At 52.8% G+C, this 25,957-nt stretch overlaps 2 protein-coding genes across 16 annotated transcripts in view; one reads left to right on the top strand and one right to left on the bottom strand.

The window, feature by feature from the left end:
• Window positions 1–5,792: 5,792 nt before the first annotated feature.
• GDF5 (growth differentiation factor 5) lies at window positions 5,793–9,564 on the bottom strand. Its single transcript, NM_001171487.1, is given in 2 exon segments — window positions 5,793–6,667; window positions 8,937–9,564. Coding segments are annotated over 2 exon segments (1,503 nt in total).
• Window positions 9,565–24,524: 14,960 nt separating this feature from the next.
• Window positions 24,525–25,957, top strand: part of CEP250 (centrosomal protein 250) — a 56,280-nt gene continuing 54,847 nt past the window's right edge. For 8 of the 15 annotated variants that reach the window (XM_051846140.2, XM_070051898.1, XM_051846139.2 and 5 more), the window contains exon 1: window positions 24,535–24,673. The gene's annotated coding sequence lies outside the window, so the exon portion shown is untranslated. Of the gene's footprint in view, window positions 24,674–25,957 lie in introns of all 15 variants that reach the window. The other 7 variants (XM_070051900.1, XM_017341656.3, XM_008256053.4 and 4 more) reach the window with 3 other exon arrangements.

Raw genomic sequence — 25,957 nt, 5'->3', positions numbered from 1 at the left:
TTAATTTATTTAATTGACAATGTTCTTAGGTTTTATTTTTTTTAATTTTATTCAGTAGTCTTTTTTTAAGATTTATTTTATTTATTTGAAAGGCAAAGTTGCAGAGAGAGAGAGAGAGAGAGAGAGAGAAATCTTCCATCATCTGCTTCACTCCCCAAATAGCTGCAATGGCTTGGGCTTGGGCTGGGCAGAAGCAAGGAGCCAGAAACTTCACCCAGGTCTCCCCCATGAGCAGAGGGGCCCAAACACTTGAGCCATCCTCCCCTGCTTTCCCAGAACCATTAGCAGAGAGCTAGATTGGAAGTGGAGCAGCCAGGAATTGAACTGGGCCCCACATGGGGTGTGCTCATTGCAGGTGGCAGCTTAACCTGTTACACCACAAGCTGGTCCAACAGGTTTTTGTTTTAAGTGTACATCTGAGGCAGAGAAAGATCTTCATTCCCTGATTCACTCCCCTCAAGTGGCTGAAACTGCCAGTGCTAGGCCAGGTCAAAGCCAGGAGCCAGGAACTTCATCTGGATCCCCACATGGGTGGTAGATGGCCCAAACACTTGAGGCATCTGCCACTGCTCTCTCAGGACATTAGTAGGGAGCTGGATGGGAAGTGGAGCAGCAGCCTGGACTCAAACTGGAACCCCTATGCGATGATGCCAGCATCACAGTCTGCAGCGTAACCCACTGTGCCACGATGTTGGTCCCCCTCATGAACTTTCTGAAGCGCCCTCTGTACATGGATCTGTGTGGACCCTAAGGACAAGATCATTGCAAGGCAGGAGAATTCTTGTAAAGTATTAAAACAAGTACCAGGCACACAACAAGCCCTGGGCAAACATTAACAACTGTTGTTGCTATTTTTATCCCAACTCTCAGCAGTATCTGGCCCCTAGTGTATCTTTTTTTTTTTTTTTTTTTTTTTTTTTTTTTTTTTTTTGACAGGCAGAGTGGACAGTGAGAGAGAGAGAGACAGAGGGAAAGGTCTTCCTTTGCCGTTGGTTCACCCTCCAATGGCCGCCGTGGCCAGCGCGCAGCAGCCGGCGCACCGCACTGATCCGAAGGCAGGAGCCAGGTACTTATCCTGGTCTCCTATGCGGGTGCAGGGCCCAAGTACTTGGGCCATCCTCCACTGCACTCCCTGGCCACAGCAGAGAGCTGGCCTGGAAGAGGAGCAACCAGTTCAGAATCCGGCGCCCGACCGGGACTAGAACCCGGGGTGCTGGCGCCGCAGGCAGCGGATTAGCCTATTGAGCCGCGGTGCCAGCCCCTAGTGTATCCTTAATACTCACTGATTAATGAATGAATAATGGATCAAAGATTGATGGAATGAATGAATATTCCCTCTCCTGAATCCCAAGCCCAGCCCAGTAAATATGAGAGTATCCATCTTCTACATGTCAGGAAACTGAGGCTCAAAAATGTTAAGTCGTTTGTCCAACGGCACATTCTAGGACTAGATTCCAGGTCTGCCTGATTTCCAACATGTCGGACTAACGTTTCTCTACCAGGCTTCTCACATCTGGCTTCAAATCAGAACTGGTTGTGGCATCAGAATGCAGTCTAGGGCAAGCCCTAGAAAAGCTGATTCTCTGTTGTGATCCTGGGGCATGACGATGTGGCAAGGCCAAAAGATGGAGATCAGAGTCCTGGAGTCTCTCCTCCTTCCTCTCTGTTGGCCTCTCATTTTCCTTGCCCTAAACTCTGCCTAGCTGCTCCTCCTGAGAGACAAACAGCCTTGTGTGTCCCCAAGGAGCTACTTTGAAGATCAGAGACCAGGGGACCGTGCTGTGGCATAGCAGGTAAAATCACTGCCTGTGGTGCCGGAATCCTATATGGCAACTGATTGGAGACCCAGCTGCTCCACTTCTGATCCAGCTCTCTGCTAATGCACTTGGGGAATCAGTGGAGGATGGCCCATGTCATTGGGCCCCTGCACCCACGTGGGAGACCAGGAAAAAGATCAGGCAGCCAAGAAGATCGGGGAGCCAAGACCCAGGGAAGAGATTCAGCTGCTTGCCAGACTAGGGTCAAGGACCCAGAAGAGCAGCAAGAAGGGTGCCAAGGATACTGAGGCCTGCAGGAGACCTGGAGTTACCACTCTGTTGCTCACTCCCTGGGTGTCAGATTTTTTATCTGTAAAAATGGGGAGCAGGTCACACAAGGACGCTTTCAAAAGTTCATGAAAAATCAAACTAAAAGATAGGTTTATTTTGGTCCAAAAGAAATTTTTTTTGGAAATCCCTACTTGTGAGGTGTCTTCACAAGGTTCACAAAAAGTATGTACTATGAAAAAACTCTTCATGGATTTCAAAATTGTGGTGCACCAAAATCAACGTATCTTTTCATTTCATTTTTTCTCTGAGTTCTTTGAAGCACCCTTGTTTTACTCCATTTCCTGCTGTTAAGAACACAACACCACAGATCGGGTACATTTTAAAGAGAAGAGATTTATTTTGGCTCACAGTTCTGGAAGTCCAAGATTGAGGGGCCACATCTGGTGCTGGCCTTCTTCCTGGCAGAACCCTGAGCAGTGCAGGGCATTGCAGGGTGAAAGATGGGGCACTCAGTGTGTAGGCATACATGTCCTCTGCTCTCGCTCTCCCTCTTCTTATAAAACCACCTGCATTCAATCATGGGGCTCCACCCTCACAATCTGGTCTAATCCCAATCACCTTGGGAAGACCCCACCTCTAATTACCGGAGTTGGATTGTTTCCTCTCTCTGTCTCTCCGTCTCCTTCTCTCTCTCTCTCTCTCTCTCTCTCTCTCTCTCTCTCTCTCTCTCTCTTTTAAAATGTACTTATTCATTTGTTTGAAAGGCAGAATTACTGGGAGAGAGGGAAAGACAGAGAAAGAGATCTTCCATCTTGCTGGTTCACTCCCCAACATGGCCACAATGGTCAGGGTTGGTCCAGGCTGAAGCCAAGAGCTCTGGTGCAGAGGTCCAGGGACTTGGGCCATCTTGTGCTGCCTTCCCAGGTGCATTAGCAAGGAGCTGGATCCAAAGCGAAGCAGCCAAGACTTGAACCATATGGGATGCTGGCTTTGCAGGAGGCGGCTTAACCCACTGTGCCACGACCCTGGCCCCTCCATCATCTTAATAAAACCTCCAATGGAGGTTAAACTCCCATATAAGCTTCGAAGGGGGCAAATTGTATTGAAACCACAGCAGATGGTTTAAGGCACAACAATGATAACAGCTAACATTTACTGAGTGCAATCTCTGTGCCTGCCACTGTGTTGAGTGCCTCGCATATCTTCCCAGTTAGCTCCATAAAATGGACATATTGTTTACTTTCATGTCTTTTGTTTGCTTTTCAAACAAAACCAAAGTTCATGGAATTAATTGAGTTACTTGCCCAAGGCATCCAAGTGATATAACTTTTTCAAAATTTGAAGCGGAGTGGTCTTTGGAGCCCTTCAGAACTATACGGCCATGGATGGGAGAGGGTTTGCAAACTCCAGTGTGTGGTGCCCTTTGTGTAGAAATGACCTGCACAAGTGTACAGCTTGCTGTGATGGGGGCTGAGGCAGGTAGCTGATGGGGAGGTTTTCCAGGGGAGCAGCATAACGAGACCCAGTGGTTGACCTGGTGGCATCCCCAGAGTCCAGGAAGTGGGGGGGGGGGTGATGGAGATGCACAGTCTGAGGGGTGAGGGGCTCTTCAGTGAAAGAAAGTTCTAGGGCAAGTTGAGGTGAGAGAGGAAGCTCCTAGGGTGTCAAGCCAGAGTCACAAGACTCAATTTGAAGCCCAGGCTTGCAGCAAGAAAAGCACTGTAGCTCCAAAGACCTGAAGCTTTCTGATGGGACTAAGGTAGGAGAAGCTCCGGCTTTGTGGGAACTTCCCAAGACCCCAGGGACACGCAGCTCAGGAAGTGAGTGCCTGCGGAAGGCAGCACTACCTGTGACCCCTCCTTCCCTGTCTCCCTGCCCCCAGCTTTCTGGCCTCGCAGCCTCCACACTGTTCTCCCTGTATCCCCAGCACCTCCCTTCCGGACTCATTCTCCTCATACACACCAGGACTCTGTCTGCCACGGCAGCTCTGTTGTTTACTTCCAGAGCGCCCAGCCCTGCCACCAGCCAAACACAACCATGGCTGGCCAGGGAGGGCTCGGCTCCAAGCTCAGTCTGGCCCCTCCGGGACAGGTAATGGTCTCCAAACCGAGCAGGCAGCTCAAACAGAGGCTGCCTCCTGCACTGGGCTCTCACTAGGTCCTGACAACCCACATTTCAGGCCTAGAGGGAAGGGACACAAGATCTGCCCATAGCTGGCCTGGAATCCCTACTGGTGAGAGCCTTTGGCTAGGAGCCCTGGGAATCAAAGACCCAGCTGGAGAGACGTGGGGAAAACTTTGAGGCCCCTGGGTGGGAACCAGAGGCTTGGACTTCTTGTGGTCCTCCCGGTGTCTCTCTTCAGCCAGGTAGAGCCTGGCCCTGAGCCCTCAGCCCCAGGACCCAGGTGCCTACATTCCCCCACCGGAAGGCTGGGTTCCCTCCCAAGAGTTCATGTCCAAGCCACCACAGAGATCCTAGCTGAGGGGAGGAAGTCAGCATTTACTCTGGGCCAAGCCCCAGGCAGGAAACATTGTCAGGAGGTGCCCAGCATTGGTCTGTGTGAGGTTAGCGGGGAGGTTATTTATCTAACGTATGATTACATATTTATATAAAGGATACCTTAAGGGGCGGAAGCACCCAGTCAGTTTCTGGGTGAGCAGGAAGGGTGCTCAGGGGGAGGGCAGAAGGCCACAGACAAGGTCATTGGAGGAACAGTGGTCAGTGGCACAAAGGAGCGGCAGGAGCAGGCGAGGAGGCTCGGTGGCCAGAGTCTGCAGGAGGGTCCTTGAGAGGGTGCCCAGTTAATTCTGTGGAGGGGGGGGAAGGGCAGGGCAGGGCAGATGCTGGTGAGAACGAGGTGGGAATGATTTTAAAGCAGGTGAAATTCCCAGTGTCCCTCCCATTTTAGGGATCGTCTCAGAGACAACAAACTTGGCTAAGGAATGTCAAAAAAGAAAACCTAACTGTTGCCAGGCCCCAGCGGAGCACATGGAACTCAGGACCAGCAGGCCTTGGAAGGAACAGGAATGGGGTTAGAGGTGAGGCCTTGGCCCTGAGCAGCCGCACTCTGTGCCCCATTCTGCTTTGGTTTCCAGGAGTGAGGGTGGGGCCAAGGCCCTGGAAACCAAGTATAGACTCGAGGTCACCCCTCCCCTGTCCCTGGATCAGGAATTCTTAGAGGGGGTTATGGATCCCTGGAGTAAACAAGAAACTTGCCGCAGTTTTAGGCACAATTTTGCTTTTTATCAAATCCATGTACATTTTAATCTAACAGTCTAACTCCTCACCCCCACCTAAGCCCTCTCCCCCTCTTTCCCACCCCTGCCCAATCAGCATTTTATCTGCTCCAGGAGCAGAAAGTCACCGGGCACAAAGGTGATTCAACCAGGAAGTGGCACCTGTGGCTCTCCCCAGAAGTGCTTAGGATAGCATCAGACCTCCTTGGAAGGTCCAGGGGCCTGGGGGGCCCAGGTGAGGAGAGATGGAAGGCTGAGTCTCATTGGGAAACACTGTCCCTCAGGCCTGTCCCTCCAGTCACTGAAAGGGCAGACAGGAGGACTCAGGGACAGGAGGAGACCTCGAGCCCCAGTTGCACTCAGGGAGTGAGTGAGGCTCTGGGGCTCCCCTTTCTCACTGGCTGTGTGTGGATGCTCCTGGCTGTAGCTTCCCGGTCCCTCTGTGATTCCAGGAGTGCAAGGAGGGGCTCCTGGGATTGCCACCCAGGAAGACAGAGGGCCAGTGCTGCTACCTGCAGCCACAGGACTCCACGACCATGTCCTCATACTGCTTATACACCACGTTGTTGGCAGAGTCAATGAAGAGGATGCTGATGGGACTGAGCCGCGTGGGCACACAGCAGGTGGGGGGTGTGGACTCTGGGTCCATGGAGTTCATCAGGGTCTGGATGACCGCATGGTTCGTGGGCTCCAGGTGGGAGCGCAAGGGGAACTCGCACAGCCCCTCACAGTGGAAGGCCTCATACTCAAGGGGTGCGATGATCCAGTCGTCCCAGCCCATGTCCTTGAAGTTGACATGCAGTGCCTTCCGACTGCAGCGGGCCTTGAGGTTCTTGCTGGGTCGCTTGCCCTGGCGAGTGGCCAGGGGTGCCCGCCGTTTCCGACGCTGGCTGAAGAGGTACTCATACACGGTCTTATCATCCTGGCCGGAGCGGGCCTTGATCTCATTAAAGAACAGGTCCCGTTTCTTGGTGCGGCCGAACACTAGGAACAGAGCCTTCTCATGGACCTGCCGGGCAGTCCGATCAAAGCCCAGGCCACGGAGGTCCACGGCCCGGCCCCGTTCCCAGGCCTCCAGCTCCAGGCATAGCTGGGCCGAGTTCTTAAAGTTTCGGAAGAGCTTCCAGATGTCGAACACCTCCCAGCCAGAGCCGTCCAGGCCTGGCACGGAGCGCACATCCAGCAAGGCTGCCGGCTGCCGACCGCTGGGGCAGCTGGACAGCTTCAGCTGGGCAGCCCGCCCGCTGCCGGGGGCCACTGGCTTGGCTGTGTCTGAGGGCCTCTTCCGCAAGATCCGCAGCTCAGCCCCCAGCAGCCCGTCCTTCTCCAGGGCACTAATGTCAAACACGTACCTCTGCTTCCTGACCACAGGCCCTCGGTCATCTAGAGAGAACACCCAGAAGTCATTGCCTGCATCCCCCACCTCGGGGAGCCAGTCACCTCGAGGCCCCACGGGAGCACCCCAGCTCGCTCACTCACTCGCTCTCTCTCTCTCCCCCCTACGAGAGAGCTCTCTTTAACCTCTTCCCCACTCCAACAGAGGCCAAGACCCAGAGCACTGACAACCGTTTTCAAAAGGAGGGAGCTTCCCACAGGCAACCAAGGTCTGGTGTTCGTCTGCAAATGTAGCTGCGGTTGCCTTGAGTGATTTGGGGGTGGTTTGTGCCAATGATCTACATGTGTCAACGATCCGCCAGCCTTGGAGCTGCCTTCTGCCTCTCTCCCTCTCCTATCCATCATGCAACAGGATAGCTCAGTTATCAGACTGGCAGAGCAGACATTAAAATCACCTTTGTTTTTCCGGAGGAACCTACGGCTCTGAGAAGTTAGGTGCTTGCTTGAGAAAACCCAGCCAGGGTTGGAACGCTAGCCGGAAGCTTTTGATCCCCGATCTGAGCTGCTTTCACACTCTCCTGGAGGAGATCTGGGTGTTCTCGCTTTGTAGATGAGGGACAGGCATGCGGGGCGACTTGACTAAGGTCACACAGAGTTACCGACAAAGCTGTGGATAACTCAGCTTGCCAGGCTTTTGTGGATATGTCTTGCTCTGCGGCATGTGTGAGTGTGTGACGGTTTGTATGTGTGTGTGACTGGGTTTATTCTGAATAGGAAAGATCATGGCTGAGTACGCATGAGTTTCAAAATGTTTGCACCAAAAATATATGTCTTTCGATTCCATTTTTAAAAACTTTTAGACGCACCCTCGGGTGTGTGAGTGACATGTTACAAGTGTGTTGCATTGGGCTTGTGTGACTATCTGAAAGGTCAGTTCTTACATGTATACTTACATGTGAGAATTGTGTGTATAAAGAGGTATGTGAGTGTATGTGTGTGTGTGTGATTCCGCATGCATGTATAAATCCAAACTGTGTGTGCGAAGCTAGTAGTATCTCTGAATCGGCATACCCTTCTTCCTAAATACCAATTTGCCATTGGGGAACATTCATATATTGCTCTAGGTGACTAATTAGGCCTTTAAACTCCCCATCTCCCCCTCCCGAAGCCCCGTTAGTGCTGGGGGGCACAAGGACTGATTTTATGATTCCCCAAGGGGTCACAGCTTTCCCTGGCTGGGCAGGCAGCCAGGCCACCTCCCCCCACCTCAGCCAGACCTGCTGCCTCTGTGCCTCACCCCCGCCACCCGCACCCCCACCCCTGTGCTTCCCCTACAGGCCAGCTCTAATGAGGAACCTCTCCCAATCTCTGTCCCCTCCCCCACCCTGCCAGCCAAAGCCCCTCAAACTCTGAACCAGAGCCCAGGAGCTGCAAGCAACCCGAGCGATCAGCGGCCCACCCCCCCTTCTCACACTAGGGAGACGCTGCAGCCAGCCCGGAGAGGGAGACTTGCTGAGCTCACACAGCGAGTTAGAAGAAGAGCTGCAACAGTGACACGAGGTGGGCAGAGGGAGAAGTGAGGGGAGCAGGTGTTCCCCCAGGTTCAGGATGAAAATGATCTGTGGTTAGGACAGGACATCAGGTTTTCAGTTTTTGAGGGGCACTCAGAAATCACACAGCCCACCGCCCAAACGGCTGTGCACGTGGGAGAACAGAGCCTGCCGTGAGAAGGGCCTTTTTCTCAGGGTCACATTGCGAGTTAGACCCTGGGTCTGCAGTCTCCCCACGTCTCCAGACATCCTTCCACGACTGCAAGATGCCCCGGCTTCCTCTGCCCTCAGCCCAAGAGCAAAGCTGCAGAGCCTCGGCGACCGGGAGACTCAGCTCTCTCTCCACCCAGTGAGAAAATCTACAAACTCCAGGAGCCTGCAAAATCTGGCCAGCCCCCCCAGACGCAGAGCACGGCCTGGTAGTCAAGACTCTCGGAGTCTGGTCTCCGATCTGCCCCTCACGGGCAGCTCCGTCCCCTCTCCCGGCTCCAGTGCGCCTCTCTGCACCTTGCAGGAAGTGGATCTGGCGATCACTAGTCGCCTTCCAGCAATGACCTGCCAGCAGCCTGGACCTGGTGTGTGTGTGTGTGTGTGTGTGTGTGTGTGTGTGTGTGTGTAAGAGAGAAAGAAGTCAGGCACCCCATCCCAGGCCAGGTGCACACACCGTCCTGCCCCAGTGCAGCCCGTGCAAGGCCCCCTCTCCCACCCCGCCATGCATGCAGCTGCCCCTCCCTCTGAGTCGCACCCCTGCCACCCCACCCCCTCACCTTGCCCTTTGTCAATAAAGCTGGTGATGGTGTTGGCCAGGCCAGCCTCCAACTTCACGCTGCTGTTGCCTCCCTTTCTGTCAGCATCGGACAGCGTCCTGTACAGCGAGAGCATGTACTCGTGGGGTGTGATGGGGGGCGGGCGGAACGGTTCCTTGGGCTCTCGAGGGGGCCCGGGCTCCCTGGCCTTCTTCAGCAGGAAGGAGCTGGGGACAGATCCTGCCTTTGGGGGTGCCTTCCCCCCGGGAAGCTGTCCTTTTGGGGTCACAGTTCGTGCTGCAGTCTGCCTGGTCTGGGGAGGGTGTCCTGGCTTGGGTTCAGGGCCACCCGTTCTGGGGGGCAGCAGCTTTTTGGGTTCATCCTTCTTGGGCTGGGTCAGGCCTCCCGTCTGCCCGGTGCCTCCCTTGGCCCTGGCATTGGTGGCCCCCCCACCATAGCTGTGACCCCCGGGCCTGAAGATGCTCCGGGCCACCGCGGGCCTCTCCTTGGCCTCCGCTTTGGCCAACACTGGCCTGGGCCCCGGGGGTCTCTGGCCCAAGTCAGGGGCACCCAACACAGAGCAGACGAATTCCAGGTCCAGCCAAGCCAGGTGCCAAAGCAAGAGAGTGAGGAGTGTGGGGAGTCTCATCCTCTGGCCAGCCGCTGGATGACACCAAAGAGAACGGCGGCAGCAGCGAAGGAGCCTCTGGCTTGGCAGGAAAAACCATGAAAGGAGTGGACTTTCAAAGGCAGCGGCGGCGGCAGTAGCGGCAGCAGGGACGGCGCTCTCAGTCTGAGACTCCTGAAGTCTGCCGGGCGTGTGTTTGTGTCCAGTCCCATCGTGGAAATGCTTGCGGATCCAGACGTGCACCGTCTCCAGTCAGCAGCTGAAAATAACTCGTTCTTGAAAGGAGAAAGCCGACCGCCCCCTTTCTCCTGCACAACTGACTGAGGGCTTGAAGGAGGCTTGTATAAGACTGAGGGATTTTTCCAAGAAGGAAGAATGGCGTAATGCTGCCTGTGTGCTCCAGTTTTTTTTTCCTCCCCCCCTGGTTTTGAATCCTTTCCAGTGAAAATACTTCACACACACACACACACACACATACACACACACATACACAGAGGCCTGCAGGTGCTCAGAAAAATCTTTTACAAACCTGAACTCAGGAATTGGAAACGGAATTCCAACCCAAACCAATTTAATTACTCTCTGATGTCATGCTGTCTAAACTCATTTAAGTACGATATATTTATGTGAAAAAAGTCACGGCTGCCCTTTGCAGGCCCTGGCTCACGGGGGCTCTTGGCACAGAGCCCCACAGCGGGACTTGCGGCTTAGGGGGCTCCCGGTCGGCCCAGCAGACTCAGGGGTCCTCATGTGCACTTCACGGAGCAGCCCACCCCACCTGCCTGCAGAGGCATGCCCGGGAATGAGCTCGAAGATCTTAAGCCCCAGAAACACGGGCAGTGTGGGTTTTCAGTAAGTCCTTGCCATGTTTTTAAGGCGGTTTCAACCCCTGCGTGTAGTCCTGGGCCTGATTTGTTCTGTGTGTGTGTGTGTGTGTGTATGTGTGTGTGTGTTGGCGGGAGGTAGCACAGATGGCAGCATTTACCTACAGTTTCTTTTATTTGAATAAACTTGAGGTGACCCAGAGAGAGAGAGAAAGATCTTGGTGCCCGCTGCACTCCCCGCCGAATGCCACTGACGGAGCGCAGGTGAGTTCTTCAGGCTTGGGGGCACTGGCACCCCGGAGCCCGCTGTGTGGACGGAGACAGGTCCCGGCAGCCCCCAACCTCCTCAGAGTTCCCTTCGAGCAGGAGGGCTGAGTCCAGAGGCTACGGCCCCAGCCTGGGGCAGCAGCGACCCCTGCAGGAGGCTGGAAAAGCGGCTTCCTCCATGCGTTTCTGGTAGCTCTACAAGTCCCAATTCCAGCTGGACTTGGGGTTTCTTAAAGTGCCTCCTGGAAGCCAGGAAGCCCCCTTCGCTCGGGAGCCTGTCCCTTAGAGGCCATGGGCAACTCGCCCCAGAATCGTGGGGTAAGAGTTGTTCCCTTCACCTAGAATGTCCTCCTCTCCCACAATGAAGGAAGCCCTCCTCATCCTGACAAGTCTAGCTGACATCTCACCTCCTCCAGGAAGCCTTTCTCGATCTCCAGACAGAGCCAATCACTCCCTCGTGTCCACCTCACTGCAACAACACTGGCCAGGAGTTCCATGGCATCCTTCTTAATCTAAGAGACTCTGAGGTCTCAGAAGCTCTGTGATGTCTGCAGGGGTGTGCCGGCACCCAGCGGTCCTCGCCTGGTGGACCCTGGGCCCTCACTGATCTTCAGAGCACAACAGCACACTTTGGCCATCCGAGCTGCATCTGGGGCTCTGAGGTCAGAAAAGACAATAGAGCTCCCCTCCCCACCTCGGAGGCTCTCTCTGGGGAGCTCGACGGAGGGCAGCCACCTCTCTTCCAGTCACTTGGCTTGGCTTCAGTCCCTTACCCAGGCCTCTCTGGCACACATCTCCCCGCCCCTCCACCCTCCATGTCCCCATCACTGTCCCTATTCTCCGTCCAAACTCGTAACTCCTTCGTAAGTGGCTTCCAGACCCGCAGGATCTCCTAGGTCATCCCTCCCTCTACCTACCCTTTGAACAAGTGCCAACTCACGTGGTGCCTCCTCCATGAAGCCTGCCCTCATGCTCCAGTAAAGGAACACTCCTTCCGAACTGCCACCTTTCCATTCATCCAGCCTCTGCTCCCACCCCCATCTCCAACACTGGTCATTTCTTCTACTCCGGGTATGTTTCTCATATTTTTATCATAACTTAATTCCTTGTAACTATAATAATTTATTTATATGTCTCCCCCATTTGATTATGACTAGACTGTACCATATTTATATTTCAATTATTCCCAGTGCTTGGCATGGGGCCCAGCACAGAGCAGATTTTCAGTATATGTTGTACCAGTGAATGAATCTCTAACTGGCCCTTTTATACAAAAGCCATCACTCTCTACTTTAGAAGGTAGTAACTTGTGGACATATTGTACCTTCCCTGCTGGGCACTGGTTTACTTAAAGGGAAGGAGTCTGTCTTGCCACACCATGGGCATTTTGTAAGTTCCAACAAGTGGATAAATGAAGGGATGAATGACTAGAACAACCAAGACGTCTTAATACCTGGCTTCACAAAGAGAGGGCTCTGGTGACAAACAGACCTGGTTTTGAATCCTGGTTCTGCTATGCACGTACCGGGAGCTCGGAAATGACTTCAACCTCCCTGAGACTCCCAACAGGGATAATGACAGCACTAACCTTGCAGGGTTTTTTTTTGGGGGGGGGGGTTGGTGAAATGAATCATAAAAGTGGTTGCTCTAGCTAGCACCTGGTGAATAGCAATAATAGTTGTCACTTTTTGAGTGCTTCAGTCAATTAGACTCTGGCTTTGATTTCTTTTTTTTTTTTTTAAGATTTATTTTATTTATTTGAAAGACAGAGTTACAGAGAGAGGTAAAGCCAGAGAGAGATCTTCCATCTGCTGGTTAAGCCCCCAAAAGGCCACAATGGCCAGAGCTGAGCCGATCCGAAGCCAGGAGCAGGAGCTTCCTCCGAGTCTCCCATGCGGGCGCATCCTCCATTGCTTTCCCAGGCCATAGCAGACAGCTGGATCGGAAGTGGAGCAGCCAGAACCGGCGCCCACAGGGGCTGCTGGCACTGCAAGCCGCGGCTTTAACCCCCTGCGCCACAGCGCCCCCAGCAGTCCTAGCCTGGCCCCCTGAGCACGCGACACAGGAAAAAGCAGTGACAGGATGGGGAGGAAGGCACAGTGCTCCTGACTCTCAGCCAAGGTCTCACGGACAGGCTGACACTGGGGATGCTGGAGAAGTCTCAGGGCAGAGGCTCTTGTCTGAGGCCCAGGCAGCTCCCAGGAACGGGTGGGAGCAGGGAAAGAGGGTGCCGGCCTTGGGTAGAAGGCCCTCTCCCGGGAGGAGCGCAGGGTTCCTGCCTGGCTCTCACAATAAAGGTGACTAATCACTTCGGTCCCCTCTGGTAATTGCAACCAGATGCGGCTGCTGGCAGCGCTTCAGTCCCGACATGTTTAATTACGGGGACACAGAGTCCCTGGGTCCCCCATGTCCCCCTGCCTCCCCCCTCCTGTCAGCAATATTAATGTCAGGCTTGAAGTAGAGGATGGGAGAAATAGAAATAACGCTTCGACCAGGTAGGGCCTTTACCTCTTAGGAATGCTCCCCCATGCATTAGCTCACTGACACTCTACAAATGCGGTCAGGAAGCCTGTGCCACAGATAAGCAAACAGTCCACTGAATAAGACTAATCTCTTGATTTTGTCAAGCACGTAGCAATCTGCAAAGTGGCTTCCTATTTAGTCCTCTCTGGACCTCAGGGGAGCTGCCCGTGAGTCAGCCCAGAATAGCTCCCAGGTCCTGGCTTCCACCTGGCCCAGCCCTGGCTGCTGTGGGCAATTGGGGAGTGAACAGAGGATGGAAGCTCTCTCTCTGTCTCTCTGCCTTTCAGATAAACAAACATTTTTAAAAACCTGGAAGTATTAACATGTGACAGCATAGAGTAGGAGCGCCATAAATTAGTGTTTTTTTTTTCTTTTAAGATCCCGTTTGTCAATACTGTCCCTGTGACATAAACGAGGAAATTGAGTCTTGGAAAAGTTAAGTGACAGGTAAAAAGTTTAGGGCTAGAAATCACAGAGCCGGGCTTCATCCAGGCTCCGGACTCCAAGTGCAGGGCTCTTCCCGCGCAACCGAGGCCCTGCGCGGCCTACAGGTCCCTCCTACCCCAGCCGCACGCCTTCCCGTGTGGGGCCTGGGTTCTCCCCACGTAGGGGAGTCCAGAGCGCTCCAGCAAGGGCAGAGGTCCCTCCGCTCGCCCTCTCTGCGGTCCTTCGGGTTTAGGTTTTTAAACTGCCCCGTGAAGGCCGCTCAATGGCTCCCCCTGCTGAGATCAGCGGGAACTACACCATGGGAGTAAGCGGCCGCGCGGGCGTAGGTCAGGCCCTCCCCTCTAGTCCAGTACTAAACCCCGAAGCTGGAAATTGTGCGTGGGGGAGGGGGGTTGATGGAGGGAGGGAGGGACTGAGTGTGAACAAAATAACCGTGTACTCTCCACCTTTATTATTTTTCTAAAAAAAGGGTTTATTGATTTATTTGAAAGGCAGAGTTACCATCTGCTGGTTCACCTCCCAGATGGCCACTGGGGGCAGGCTGAAGCCAGGGGCCAGGAGTTCCCTCTGGGCCTCTGGGTCTCTCACACAAGCTTGGACATGTTCTGCAGCTTTCCCAGGCTAAATGGGATGCCAGCATCACAGGTGGTGGCTTAACCCCCTGTGCCACAGCACCAGCCCAGCCGTGTTTACTCTTTAAAAAAAAATCTTTTTTTTTTTTAAAGATGTATTTAGTTACTTGAAAGAGTTACACAGAGAGAGAAGGAGAGGCAGAGAGAGAGAGAAAGATCCTCCACCTGCTATTCACTCCCCAGATGGCCGCAGTGGCTGGAGCTGTGCCGATCCGAAGCCAGGAGCTAGGAGCCTCCTCCAGGTCTGCCACATGGGTACAGAGGCCCAAGGACTCGGGTTATCCTCTACTGCTTTCCTAGGAAACAGCAGAGAGCTGGATAGGAAGTAGAGCAGCCGGGACTCAAACCGGAGCCCACATGGGATGCTGGCACTGCAGGTGGCGGCTTTACCTGCTTTGCCACAGTGCCGGCCCCCACCTTTACTCTTAATCTAAAATTTTTTTCTTTTTAAAATAATTTCAAAACTTTTTAAAATAAACATTATAAATAAAATATGAATTAATGAGGGAAAAATAATAATCCAAATGAATGCATAAGGAAGTTCTTGCTCCTATCTCAGACCTGTGTCTCTCAGTTCACTCTTTTTTTCTAAGATTTATTTATTTATTTTTGAAAGCCAGAGTTGAGAGAGAGAGAGTTCATTCACTGGTTCACTCCCCAAATGGCCACAACTGCTAGCACTGGGTCAGGTTGAAGCCAGGAGCCAGGAGCTTCATCAGAATCTCCCATGTTGGGAGACAGGGGCCCAAACACTTGGGCCATCATCCGTTGCTTTTCTAGGAACATTAGCAGGGAGCTGGATTGGAAATGGAGCATGTGGGACTTGAACTGGCACCCATTTGGGATGCCAGTGTCACAAGCTGCAGTTTTACCCACTATGCCACGATGCTGGCCCCTCAGTCAACTCTTATTAGTTTCTTAGATGACTTTTTGTACATTACTTTCTGCAATATGAGTGCTTAAAAGGTTTATTAATCTATGATATCTGTACTGAATAATTTCAATTACAAAATTGTGTTATTATCATCGTAAAAAATTAAATAACGGGGCCAGCGTTGTGGTGTGGCAGGTGATGCTGCCACCTGCAGTGCCGGCATCTCATGTGGGCACCTGTTGAGTCCCACTTCCAGTCTGGCTCTCTGCTGTGGCCTGGGAGGGCCGTGGAGAATGGCCCATGTCCTTGGGCCCCTGCACCCGCATGGGAGACCCAGAAGAGGCCCCTGGCTCCTGGCTCCTGGCTTCGGATTGGCACAGCTCCAGCCATTGCGGTCATCTGGGGAGTGAACCAGTGATTGGAAGACCTCTCTCTCTCTCTCTCTCTCTCTCTCTCTCTCTCTGCCTCTCCTTCTCTTTCTGTGTAACTCTTTCAAATAAATAAATTTAAAAAATAAAATAAAGTATTAAAAATTTAAATAACACCAAAGTTTATAAAAGAAGAAGTGTCTTCCCCATCCACCTCATTCTCTCCCCAGAGGGAACCACTGATAACAGCTGGGGACCTGGAATTCTTACTGTCATTGTTGAGCTCAGAAACCAATTCTACCTCCCACTTTGCATATATGAACCCTAGTATTAGCTTCACCTTGCAGCTGAGGAATTTGAGTTCAGGGAAATAGTTTTCTCAAAGACATTGGGAGAGCCAGAAGTTCAACGCCAGGTGAGTATGACTTAGGTCTAGTATTTGAAAATTTCTAGCACTTCCTCTGCCCGATTTCTGTCCAGAATCTTGGAGTTTAGCTAAGGCACAAGGCAGTGATACATTCTCAGTTTAGAACACAATTAAAGGTTTGTGTTGGAGGATAGGGAGGACCTGGTCCTGTGGGAGCTGTGCTCGAACGTCTCGATGGGGGTGAAATGATGTCACCTCGGTAAGAGAGATGCATGGGTGAGCTGGCCAGGCAGAGCCCAGTGTGGTCAGGGGGATGGACTAGGACTGGAATGAGAACTGCCCACTGAGGCAGGGTCAGACCCAGGGGTAAAAAGCCCGGCTGCCAGAGGGGACTGTGGTATTGTCTAATGATCCAGTCCAAGGAGACTCCCACAGTCAATGGAGCGGTGAAGCAGCAGCCAGAGGAAGTTCCCGACATTCTCCAAACAACCCCGTGTCTCACACTGCTGTGCCTTTGCGCACACCCTGCTTGGGACGCCTGCTGACTCCATCTCTCAGCACGTTTATCCTGCAACGTCAAGTTGTAGCACCACCAACTCTGTGAAGCCTGCCACCCTCTTTACAGAATTTATCACACTGTGTGGATGGGAAATGTTTGCTTCCTCCCCTGTACGTCTGTGAACTGCAACCCTGGACTGGGCCGTGTGTTATTTGTTGTTCTTTGGGTCCCTCTCAGTGTTGTCTAGCTTGGGATTTAGCATGTAAAACGTTGCTCAATCAATTCTTTAATGATGAACCTGCTCAGGACAGCAACAGACTGTTTATAATCTACTGTAAGAGACAGTATCCTCTGGGCTCCCTGGACCCTGGTTCAGACTGTTAGCCTGGAGGAAGAAAGAGGGAAGTGGCTGGGGTTTTTCCTTTTTCCTCCCCTCTGTCACCATCGGCTCCCTCATCACCCAGGTGTTAACATAGGAGGAAGATGAGGAAGGCCTACACTGGGCTTGGCTTTGCGCCTTCCTGGGTCTTGCACATGTTTCGTCCATTCTCAAAGCATCGAGGGTTGTTTCTATAGAGTTTCCTGGGGTTCTCGGCTGGATTCCTCTTTTTCAATTCTCTTAGCAAACCCATCCCCATTACCAAGGTCATTATTCCTGGGGTCCCTCTACCCTTTAAGGAGGTCTGACTGATGAGGACCCAGGATGGGCTGATGCACGCTCTCTTTCTCTCACTTAAAACCTTCCCTTGATGAGTTCTGGGAAAGCAACCCAAGTCGCACAACAGTGTGGCCTGGGCTGCCCCCGAAGCTGTTGGCAGGTTTGTCTCTTGTTGCTAGACTTCCCATGCAGGAGACAGCTCCCAGTCACTATGCTCCCCAGCCACAGTGGTGATGGGCAGATTCTGCACCCAGAACCCTCCTGGAAGCCCCCTCTCCCAATCACTGGGCTGGAACACTTCAAGTGTCGTTGCCAAGGAGGGGTCAGGAATCACAGCCAGAAATGTCTGCACAGAAATTCTCTATACTCCATTCCTTTGACTGTTTATATTCTTGCAATAAAGGATTTAAGAACATTATTTATTTATTTATTTATTGACAGGCAGAGTTAGAGAGAGAGAGACAGAGAGACAGAGAAAGGTCTTCCATCCGTTGGTTCACCCTCCAAATGGCCGCCATGGCCGGTGCACTGCGTCGATCTGAAGTCAAGAGCCAGGTGCTTCCTCCTGGTCTCCCATGTGGGTGCTAGTGAGCCGTGGTGCCGGCCAGATTTAAGAACTTTAAAGCAGATCTTAGACTACTAAATACATATCCATCTTCCTACATATTGTGGGGAGCAACTCGGACTAGACTAAGTTACTGGAATTAAGACTTATTCTATGCATCTGCTCTCCCACAATATGGCGCTGGGAGAGGAGAAAACAGCTTCTACACAGCTGCCTCCAGTTCAGCCAATAAACTGTAGGACTTGCTCCTGATTGGAGGAGAGCAGCGTACTCGGCGTGTGGGCAGCCGAGTTAGGATTGGCGGAGGAGGACTATAAAGGAGGAGAGAGACGGCATGCACCAGAAACATCTAAGGGGAACATCTGAAGGAACACCTGTGCAGTCCCCGAGAGAGCCGGCCGGCGGTGTGCCGCTCCCCCGCGGAAGTGGGGAATGTGGCAGGGGGAACCGCCCTTCCACGGAGGTGGAAGGGATAGTAGCCAACCCGGGAAGAACCAGCAGCAAACCCGGGGAGGGCCGAGCAGACGAAAGAACAGCGCAGGGTCCTGTGTCGTTCCTCCACGAAGAGGGGGAGCGACATAATGGTGCCGTGACTCGGATATGAAGCCTAGGCAGGGTTTAGTGTCGTTCCTCCACGAAGAGGGGGAGCGACATAATGGTGCCGTGACTCGGATATGAAGCCTAGGCGGGGCCCTGTGTTGTTCCTCCACAAAGAGGGGGAGCGACATAATGGTGCCGTGACTCGGATAGGAAACTTAGGAGGGAAGAAACGGGAAGAAGTGGAAAATACCGGAGAGAGAGACTAGCAAAGAGCCTAGGGGAAAGCCGGACGAGAAAGGTGCCGGAAGAAGCTATTGAAAGCCTAGGCATAGACTTGGATACGGACTGTGGGAAAGAAGTTAGGATTTAAAGTGAAAGCAAGAAGAAACTTAAACTCAGATACGGACTGCAGGTTGAAAGTGAAAGTGAAACCTATAAGAAACTTAGACTTGGATACGGACTGTAGGGAGAGGCCAGGAGAAATGAAGGAGGAATATTGTTGGAAGAAAACTTAGGGAAACATACCGGGTAGAGAAAAATGTTAGGGAGGATGAAGCTGCGAGTGCAGGCCGAGGCGGAGACGTAAGCCACCTTGGAATTCTTCAAGTCACCCCGGGGAGCAAGAGGCGAAGATCTGGAACCAGAGGCAGAGACGTGGGCCGCCAGGTTGGAATTCGCCAGGTTAGTCTGGGGAACTTGGATTGAATGCTAGTGGCGGAGACGTAAGCTACGCTGTGTGACTCGCGGAAGCCGCTGCGTGCAGAGAGAGCATGGGGCATGAATAGATAGGGAACGGGGCTGGCGTGAGGCCGTGGTGCGGACGCGAAGGGCGTGGAGACCGCGGAGCGCGCAAAGCCAAGCCGCGCAAAGCCGGGAAGCCGCGCAGATGAGAGAGGCGCGGGCTGAAGCGGCTCAGAGCCGGGAAGCTGCCGAGAAGTAGCCTCGGGGCGGGCACCGGGAAGCTGCAGGGATAAGAGAAACAGAAGTTTAGAAGTAAAATGAGAGAAATAGGAATGCTGGAAGATAGAAGTAAAATGGGAGAAATAGGAATGCCTGGAGATAGAGAAATAGAAAGGCCTCCCCACAACACAGCAATGAGAGAGCTTGGATTCGGTCTGCCTGATTAGGAAGGCGGTGAGCACCTGCGGGCGGCTAGCAGCTTATGTGCCGCAGGTCACCGAAGACAGGCACGTTATTAACATCAATAGTCTCCCCACAATACCGCAATGAGAAGGCTTGGATTCGGTCTGCCTGATTAGGGAGGTGGTGAGCACCTGCGGGCGGCTAGCAACTTACGCGCCGCAGGTCACCGAAGACAGGCATGAATTAACATCAATAGTCTCCCCACAATACCGCAATGAGAAGGCTTGGATTCGGTCTGCCTGATTAGTAAGGCGGTAAGCACCAACAGGCGGCTCGACCAGAGTATCAGCTGCAGGTCACCGAAGATAGGCACGAATCAACACCAATAAGCCTCCCCACAATATGGCAATGAGAAGGCTTGGATTCGGTTTGCCTGATAGGGCTTGTAAGCACCTGCAGGCAGAGCAGAGCATGCGCTGCAGGGCACTGAACACAGGCACGCATCAGCGCCTAAAAACCTCCTCACAACATGGCGAAGAGAGGACCCGGATTCGGTTTGCCTGATTGATAGGACTTGTAAGAACCTGTGGCAACTCTAGCAAGCAGAGCAGAGTGTGTGCCGCGGGGCACCGAAGACAGGCGCGTATCAACGCCAAAAATAAAAAGAAAGGGGGATCTGTGGGGAGCAACTCGGACTAGACTAAGTTACTGGAATTAAGACTTATTCTATGCATCTGCTCTCCCACAATATGGCGCTGGGAGAGGAGAAAACAGCTTCTACACAGCTGCCTCCAGTTCAGCCAATAAACTGTAGGACTTGCTCCTGATTGGAGGAGAGCAGCGTACTCGGCGTGTGGGCAGCCGAGTTAGGATTGGCGGAGGAGGACTATAAAGGAGGAGAGAGACGGCATGCACCAGAAACATCTAAGGGGAACATCTGAAGGAACACCTGTGCAGTCCCCGAGAGAGCCGGCCGGCGGTGTGCCGCTCCCCCGCGGAAGTGGGGAATGTGGCAGGGGGAACCGCCCTTCCACGGAGGTGGAAGGGATATTAGCCAACCCGGGAAGAACCAGCAGCTAACCCGGGGAGGGCCGAGCAGACGAAGGAACAGCGCAGGGTCCTGTGTTGCTCCTCCACGAAGAGGGGGAGCGACATAATGGTGCCGTGACTCGGATATGAAGCCTAGGCAGGGTTTAGTGTCGTTCCTCCACGAAGAGGGGGAGCGACACATATGGTGATTATGTCTATTTATTTACATGCACGGGGTGATTAAGCAAGCTACTTTGAAATTCCACTTACACAATTTTTATTTTTTTATTTTTTTAAGATTTTATTTATTTATTTGAGAGGTAGTTACAGACAGTGAGAGGGAGAAACAGGGAGAAAGGTCTTCCGTCCATTGGTTCACTCCCCAAATGGCTGCCGATCTGAAGCCAGGATCTTCTTCCTGGTCTCCCAGTGGGTGCAGGGGCCCAAGGACTTGGGTCATCTTCTATTGCTTTCCCAGACCATAGCAGAGAGCTGGATTGGCAGAGGAGCAGCCAGGACTAGAACCGGCGATCATATGGGATACTGGCGCCCATGTGGGATGCTGGCGTCACAGGTGGAGGATTAACCTGCACCACGGTGCCAACCCCCTTACAAAATTTTTAAAAAGAAAGTTAGTTCAGGGAACTGTAGTGCAGCAGGTTAAGCCATGACCTGTGACACCGGCATCCCATATTGGAGTGCTAGTTCGAGTCCCAGCTGCTCTGTTTCCCATCCAGCTTCCTGCTAATGCACCTGGGAAGGCTACAGAAAATGGTTCAAGTACTTGGGTCCCTGCACCCACAATGCAGCTTTGGGATTCTGGCTTTGGCCTGGACCAGTCCTGGCTGTTAAAGCCATTTGGGGAGTGAATCAGCAGATGGAAGATACCTTTCTCCCTCTCTCTCTGATGCTCTTTCTTTCTTTCTTTCTTTTTTAAGATTTATTTTATTCATTTGAAAGACAGAGTTACAGAGAGAGGTAGAGACAGAACGGTCTTCCATCTGCTGGTTCACTCCCTAGATGGTTGCAATGGCTGGAGCTGCACTGATCTGAAGCCAGGAGCCAGGAGCCAGAAGCTTCTTCCAGGTATCCCATGCGGGTGCAGGAGCCCAAAGAGTTGGGCCATCTTCTACTGTTTTCCCAGGCCAAAGCAGAGAGCTGGTTGGGAACAGGAGCAGCCGGGACTAGAACCAGCACCCATATGGGATGCCAGCACTTCAGGCCAGGGCATTAACCCGCTGTGCCACAGCGCCGGCTCCTCTGCCTTTCAAATAAGTAAATAAATATATATTTTTAAAGTGTACATGAGGGGCCGGTGCTGTGGTGTAGCGGGTAAAGCCGCTGCCTGCAGTGCCGCCATCCCATATGGGTGCCGGTTAGAGACCCAGCTGCTCCACTTCCTATCCAGCTCTCTGCTATGGCCTGGGAAAGCAGTGGAGGATGGCCCAAGTCCTTGGGCCCCTGCAACCTTGTGGGAGACCCAGAAGAAGCGCCTGGCTCCTGGCTTTGGATTGGCGCTGCTCTGCCCACTGCAGCCAATTGGGGAGTGAACCATGGATGGAAGACCTCTCTCTCTCTGTCTCTCCTTCTCTCTGTGTAACTCTGACTTTCAAACAAATAAATAAATCTTAAAGAAAAATAAAGTGCACATGAACAAACTTTTTTTAAAAAAAGACTTCCTTTATTTATTTGAAAGGCAGAGTTACAGAGAGGGAGACAGAGATCTTCCATCCTCTGGTTTACTCCCCAACTGCCTGCAATGGCCCAGGTGGGGGCCAGAGGCATGGAGCCAGGAACTCCCACCTGGGTGGCAGGAACCCAGTCACTTGAGCTATTACCCCTGCCTCCTATTAGCAGAAAGGTCGAGTTAGGAGCTAGTGCTGGGTATGAACCCAGGCATTCCTGTATGGGACATGGGCATCCTAATTGTTAGGCCAAACATGCACTCCTTTTCTGAGTATTTTTGATTCCCAGTTGGTTAACTCTGTGGATGCAGAACCCAAAGGTGTGTGGCTGGCACTGCGGTATAGTAGGCTAAGTCTCAGCCTGTGGCACTGGCATCCCATATGGCCACCAGTTCGTGTCCTGGCTGCTCCACTTCCTATCCAGCTCTCTGCTACAGCCTGGGAAAGCAGTAGAAGATGGCCCAAGCCCTTGGGCCCCTGTACTCTCGTGGGAGACCCAGAAGAAACTTCTGGTTCCTGGCTTCAGATCAGCCCCGCTTTAGCTGTTGTGGCCATTTGAGGAGTGAACCAGCAGATGTAAGACCCTTCTGTCTTTCTCTCCCTCTCTCTTTCTGTAACTCTACCTTTCAAATAAATAAATAAAATCTTTAAAAAATGATTATTTTATTTGAAAGGTAGAGTTACAGAGAGACAAAAGAAATGACACTGAGTGAGATTTTCCACCTGCTAGTTTACTCCCCAAATGGTCACAATGGCCAGGCCAAAGCCAGGAGCCTGAAATTCCATCTGGGTCTCCTATGTGGGTGGCAGGGGCCCAATCGCATCAGGCTGCTTTCTCAGATGTATTAGCAGGGAGCTGGATTGGAAGTGCAACAGCTGGGATGCCAAACAGTGCTTATATGGGATGCCAGCATCCAATCGGTAGTGGGGTTAACCCAATGTGCTATGATGCTGGCCCGTACAATGAACATTCTTGCATGGCGCCTGTTGCGGGAGTATTTTTAAAGATTTATTGTTTTGAAAGGAAAGCCACAGGCACACACACACACACACACACACACAGTCTGGTTCACTTCCCAAATAGTTGTAACAGCCAGGTGTGAGCCTGACTGAAGCCAGGAGCCAGGAACTCCATCCTGTTCTCCCACACGTGTGACAGAAGCCTAAATACTTGGGCCATGCCTTCCTAGGTGCATTAATAGGAAGCTGGGTAAGTGGAGCAGCCAGGACTCCAACTGCAACTCTGATATGGAATGAGGACATCCAAGCAACAGCTTGGCCCACTGCGCTGTGACACTGGCTCCCTGGAGTATTTTCTAGGGCAGATTTTTCACCATGAATTCCGAGCATGTTTTTCTCTGTTCGGTGTCTGGAGATGCTGCTTCTTTCTCTTTGTAGATCGTTTGCTTTCAGTGAGTGTTCTCCTTTCTCCACCTTCCCCCCCCCCCAATTTTTCTTTTTTTCTCAAAGTAGCTACTGAGAACTTTTTTGTGATTACTTGAGAAAGACACAATATAGCTCTTAACCAAGTATTTGTTCCCTTCTCAAATTCCTTTTGATTATTAACCAGAGGTCTGTATCCTGTTTCACTCCTGCTACTCATTCATCCATCTCTTTGGTCACTCAACACTTAGCACCTGTTTTGTACCAGACCTGGTGATGGCAAAGTAACAGTCTCTCCCTTCAAGGAGCTCACAAAGTGCATTTCTGATTTATGAACAAAACGCCATGAGTTGGGTCGGCGCTGTGGCATAGCGGGTAAAGCCACCACCTACAGTGCCAGCATCTCATATAGGCGCCAGTTCGAGTCCTGGTACTTCGAATCCAGCTCTGTGATGTTGCCTGGGAAAGCAGTGGAAGATGGTCCAAGTCCTTGGGCCCCTGCACCTGCGTGGGAGACCTGGAGGAGGCTCCTGGCTCCTGGCTTCGGATGGGTTCAGCTCCAGCCATTTGGGGAGTGAACCAGCGGATGGAAGACCTCTCTGCCTCTCTGTAACTTTTTCAAATAAATAAATAAACCTTAAAAAAAAAAAAAAAAACTCCATGAGAATAACGCCCCAGTTAAAGAAGGAAAAAAGAGAACGTTCTAGGTACGCAGAAAATTAGACCGCAGCTCTCTGGACCCATGCCCATGCAGGCAAAGGTTAACAGCTGCAGAGACGCACACCAAACAGTGCAGTGGCCCAAACGACACTAACTTCGCTGCGAGAGAGCTTCGGGCTCCGAAGGTGGGAAAACGGGTCGCCCTGCAGGGTTTCATCGCTACCCAGGCGCCGGTTCTCTTACTTCTCACGCACTTGTAATCAGGCTAGGGATTTGTGGCTGGAGCAGTGCGCAGGCGCACCTAGACGCAGGGCTCTTACTCATGCGCAGTAGGAGACTCTGAAGTCAGACGGGTTAGTTGAGGGCAAGTGATTTTCTGTTCTTAAAATGTCCCTTGCTGGAATCCAGAGACCCTGGCTGTCCCCAGTCATGGCGAAGGAATCTTACATCGCAATATAATCTCCACTTTCTCTCTGAACACTCTGAAATAAACCGGCTGCCAGTACCCAACATGGCGGGAGCCCCCGAGCGCCGCAGTTCGCCTCCCGACGCCCTTCTCCCGGGGCGAGGCGGGGCCGGAGCGGGGGCGGACCCCTCCCCGAGGGCGGGAGCTCGGGGGGCGGGGCATGGGCCGCGCGGTGGGCCCCCGCCCCCGATCGGGCCTTAGCGGCGGCTACAGCCACTTTCCTCCTGAGGAGCGCTTCGGAAGTCCGCGGCAGCCGTGTGGTGAGCTGGGGCTTCTGAGGCCGGCGGGAGGTGCCCGGGTTAACGGTCCAAGGCCCGGGAACCCGCCCGTCTAGGACGCCTGAGGGAAGCCCGTGTCGGCAGTGCCCTCCGGTGTCCCGGGAGGATCCCGAGGCCCAGAGAGGGGCCGGGACGCGTCCTAGGCTCTCCGGCAGGCTGCCCTCAGCTTCCTGCCGCCAGCACCACCCTGGGCTTCTTGGGCGCGGAAGGGGCGCTCCCTGAGCCTTGTTCCCGAAGCCGACCTGCCCCGGGCCGATGGGATGCGGCCCCGCGCGCCCCGCGCTCGCTGTGCCCCGGGGCCCTGCAGCTCCCGGGGCCAGGGCGGCTTTGCACGTGATTCGTGCGAAAGCCCAGCCCCACCTGCCTGCCCGCCGCTGTGCCTCGGGACTCCCTTTCTTCGGGGCGCGGGCTCCCGGCGCAGCTAGCTAATCCCGCTTTTCGTTTTTTTGTACTCAGTGCACCAAGTTACTTTTCCAGCCCCTCTTTGGCGCCGTGAGCTCATTCGTTGGACCTTATGCCTCGGCTTTGTCATCTCTATCCCAGGGTCCGGCACGGGATGATAATAATAATAGCTAATACTTATTGATAGTCGCACTGTGTCAGGTGCTACTAAGTGCGCTACAGGTAAAGGCCCATAAACTACAGCAGTTCTCTGAGGTGGATCCTGTATCTCCCCATTTGACACAGGCACTCACAGGTCGCAGGACTGAGTGGAGCTGGGATAGCTGTCCCCAGGGCACGTGACACTTTGACTAGGCTGTCTTTGGGTTTGGGAAACAGCTATAGAATTGACCTTCACATTAACCTCTTGAGGTCTGGAGAGCAGGATTCTGACCCTTGTCTTACTGAGAAGGCTTAGAAAGAATTGGTAGTCCCAGATTGTATTATGGAGTGAATTTATGACAAAAGCAAGACCTTCCGGGAGCCCCTGTGTTCCGTTTTTGCCTTTCTGATCTCCTTTTCCAGCAAAAAGCGGCAGACCTAGATGCCATTTCACACCCTTTGGGAAGTGTTTCTCACAGAGTTGTGATTTCCTTTTTTTTTTTTTTTTTTAAGTTTTATTCATTTATTTGAGAGGCATGGTAAATGACCAGAGAGGGGGAGATCTTCCATCTGCTGGTTCACTCCCCAAATGGCCAAAATGGCCAGAGTTGGGCCAGTCGGAAGCCAGGAGCCAATAGCTTCTTTCGGGTCTTCCACATGTCTGCAGGGGCCCAAGGACTTGGGCCATCTTCCTGCTGCTTTCCCAAGTGCATTAGCAGGAAG

This window comes from Oryctolagus cuniculus, chromosome 11 (genome assembly GCF_964237555.1).
Source record: "Oryctolagus cuniculus chromosome 11, mOryCun1.1, whole genome shotgun sequence".
NCBI classification, from domain to species: domain Eukaryota; kingdom Metazoa; phylum Chordata; class Mammalia; order Lagomorpha; family Leporidae; genus Oryctolagus; species Oryctolagus cuniculus.
Note: the sequence above shows the minus strand (reverse complement) of the source record. Positions and strands in the feature narration are given on the sequence as shown.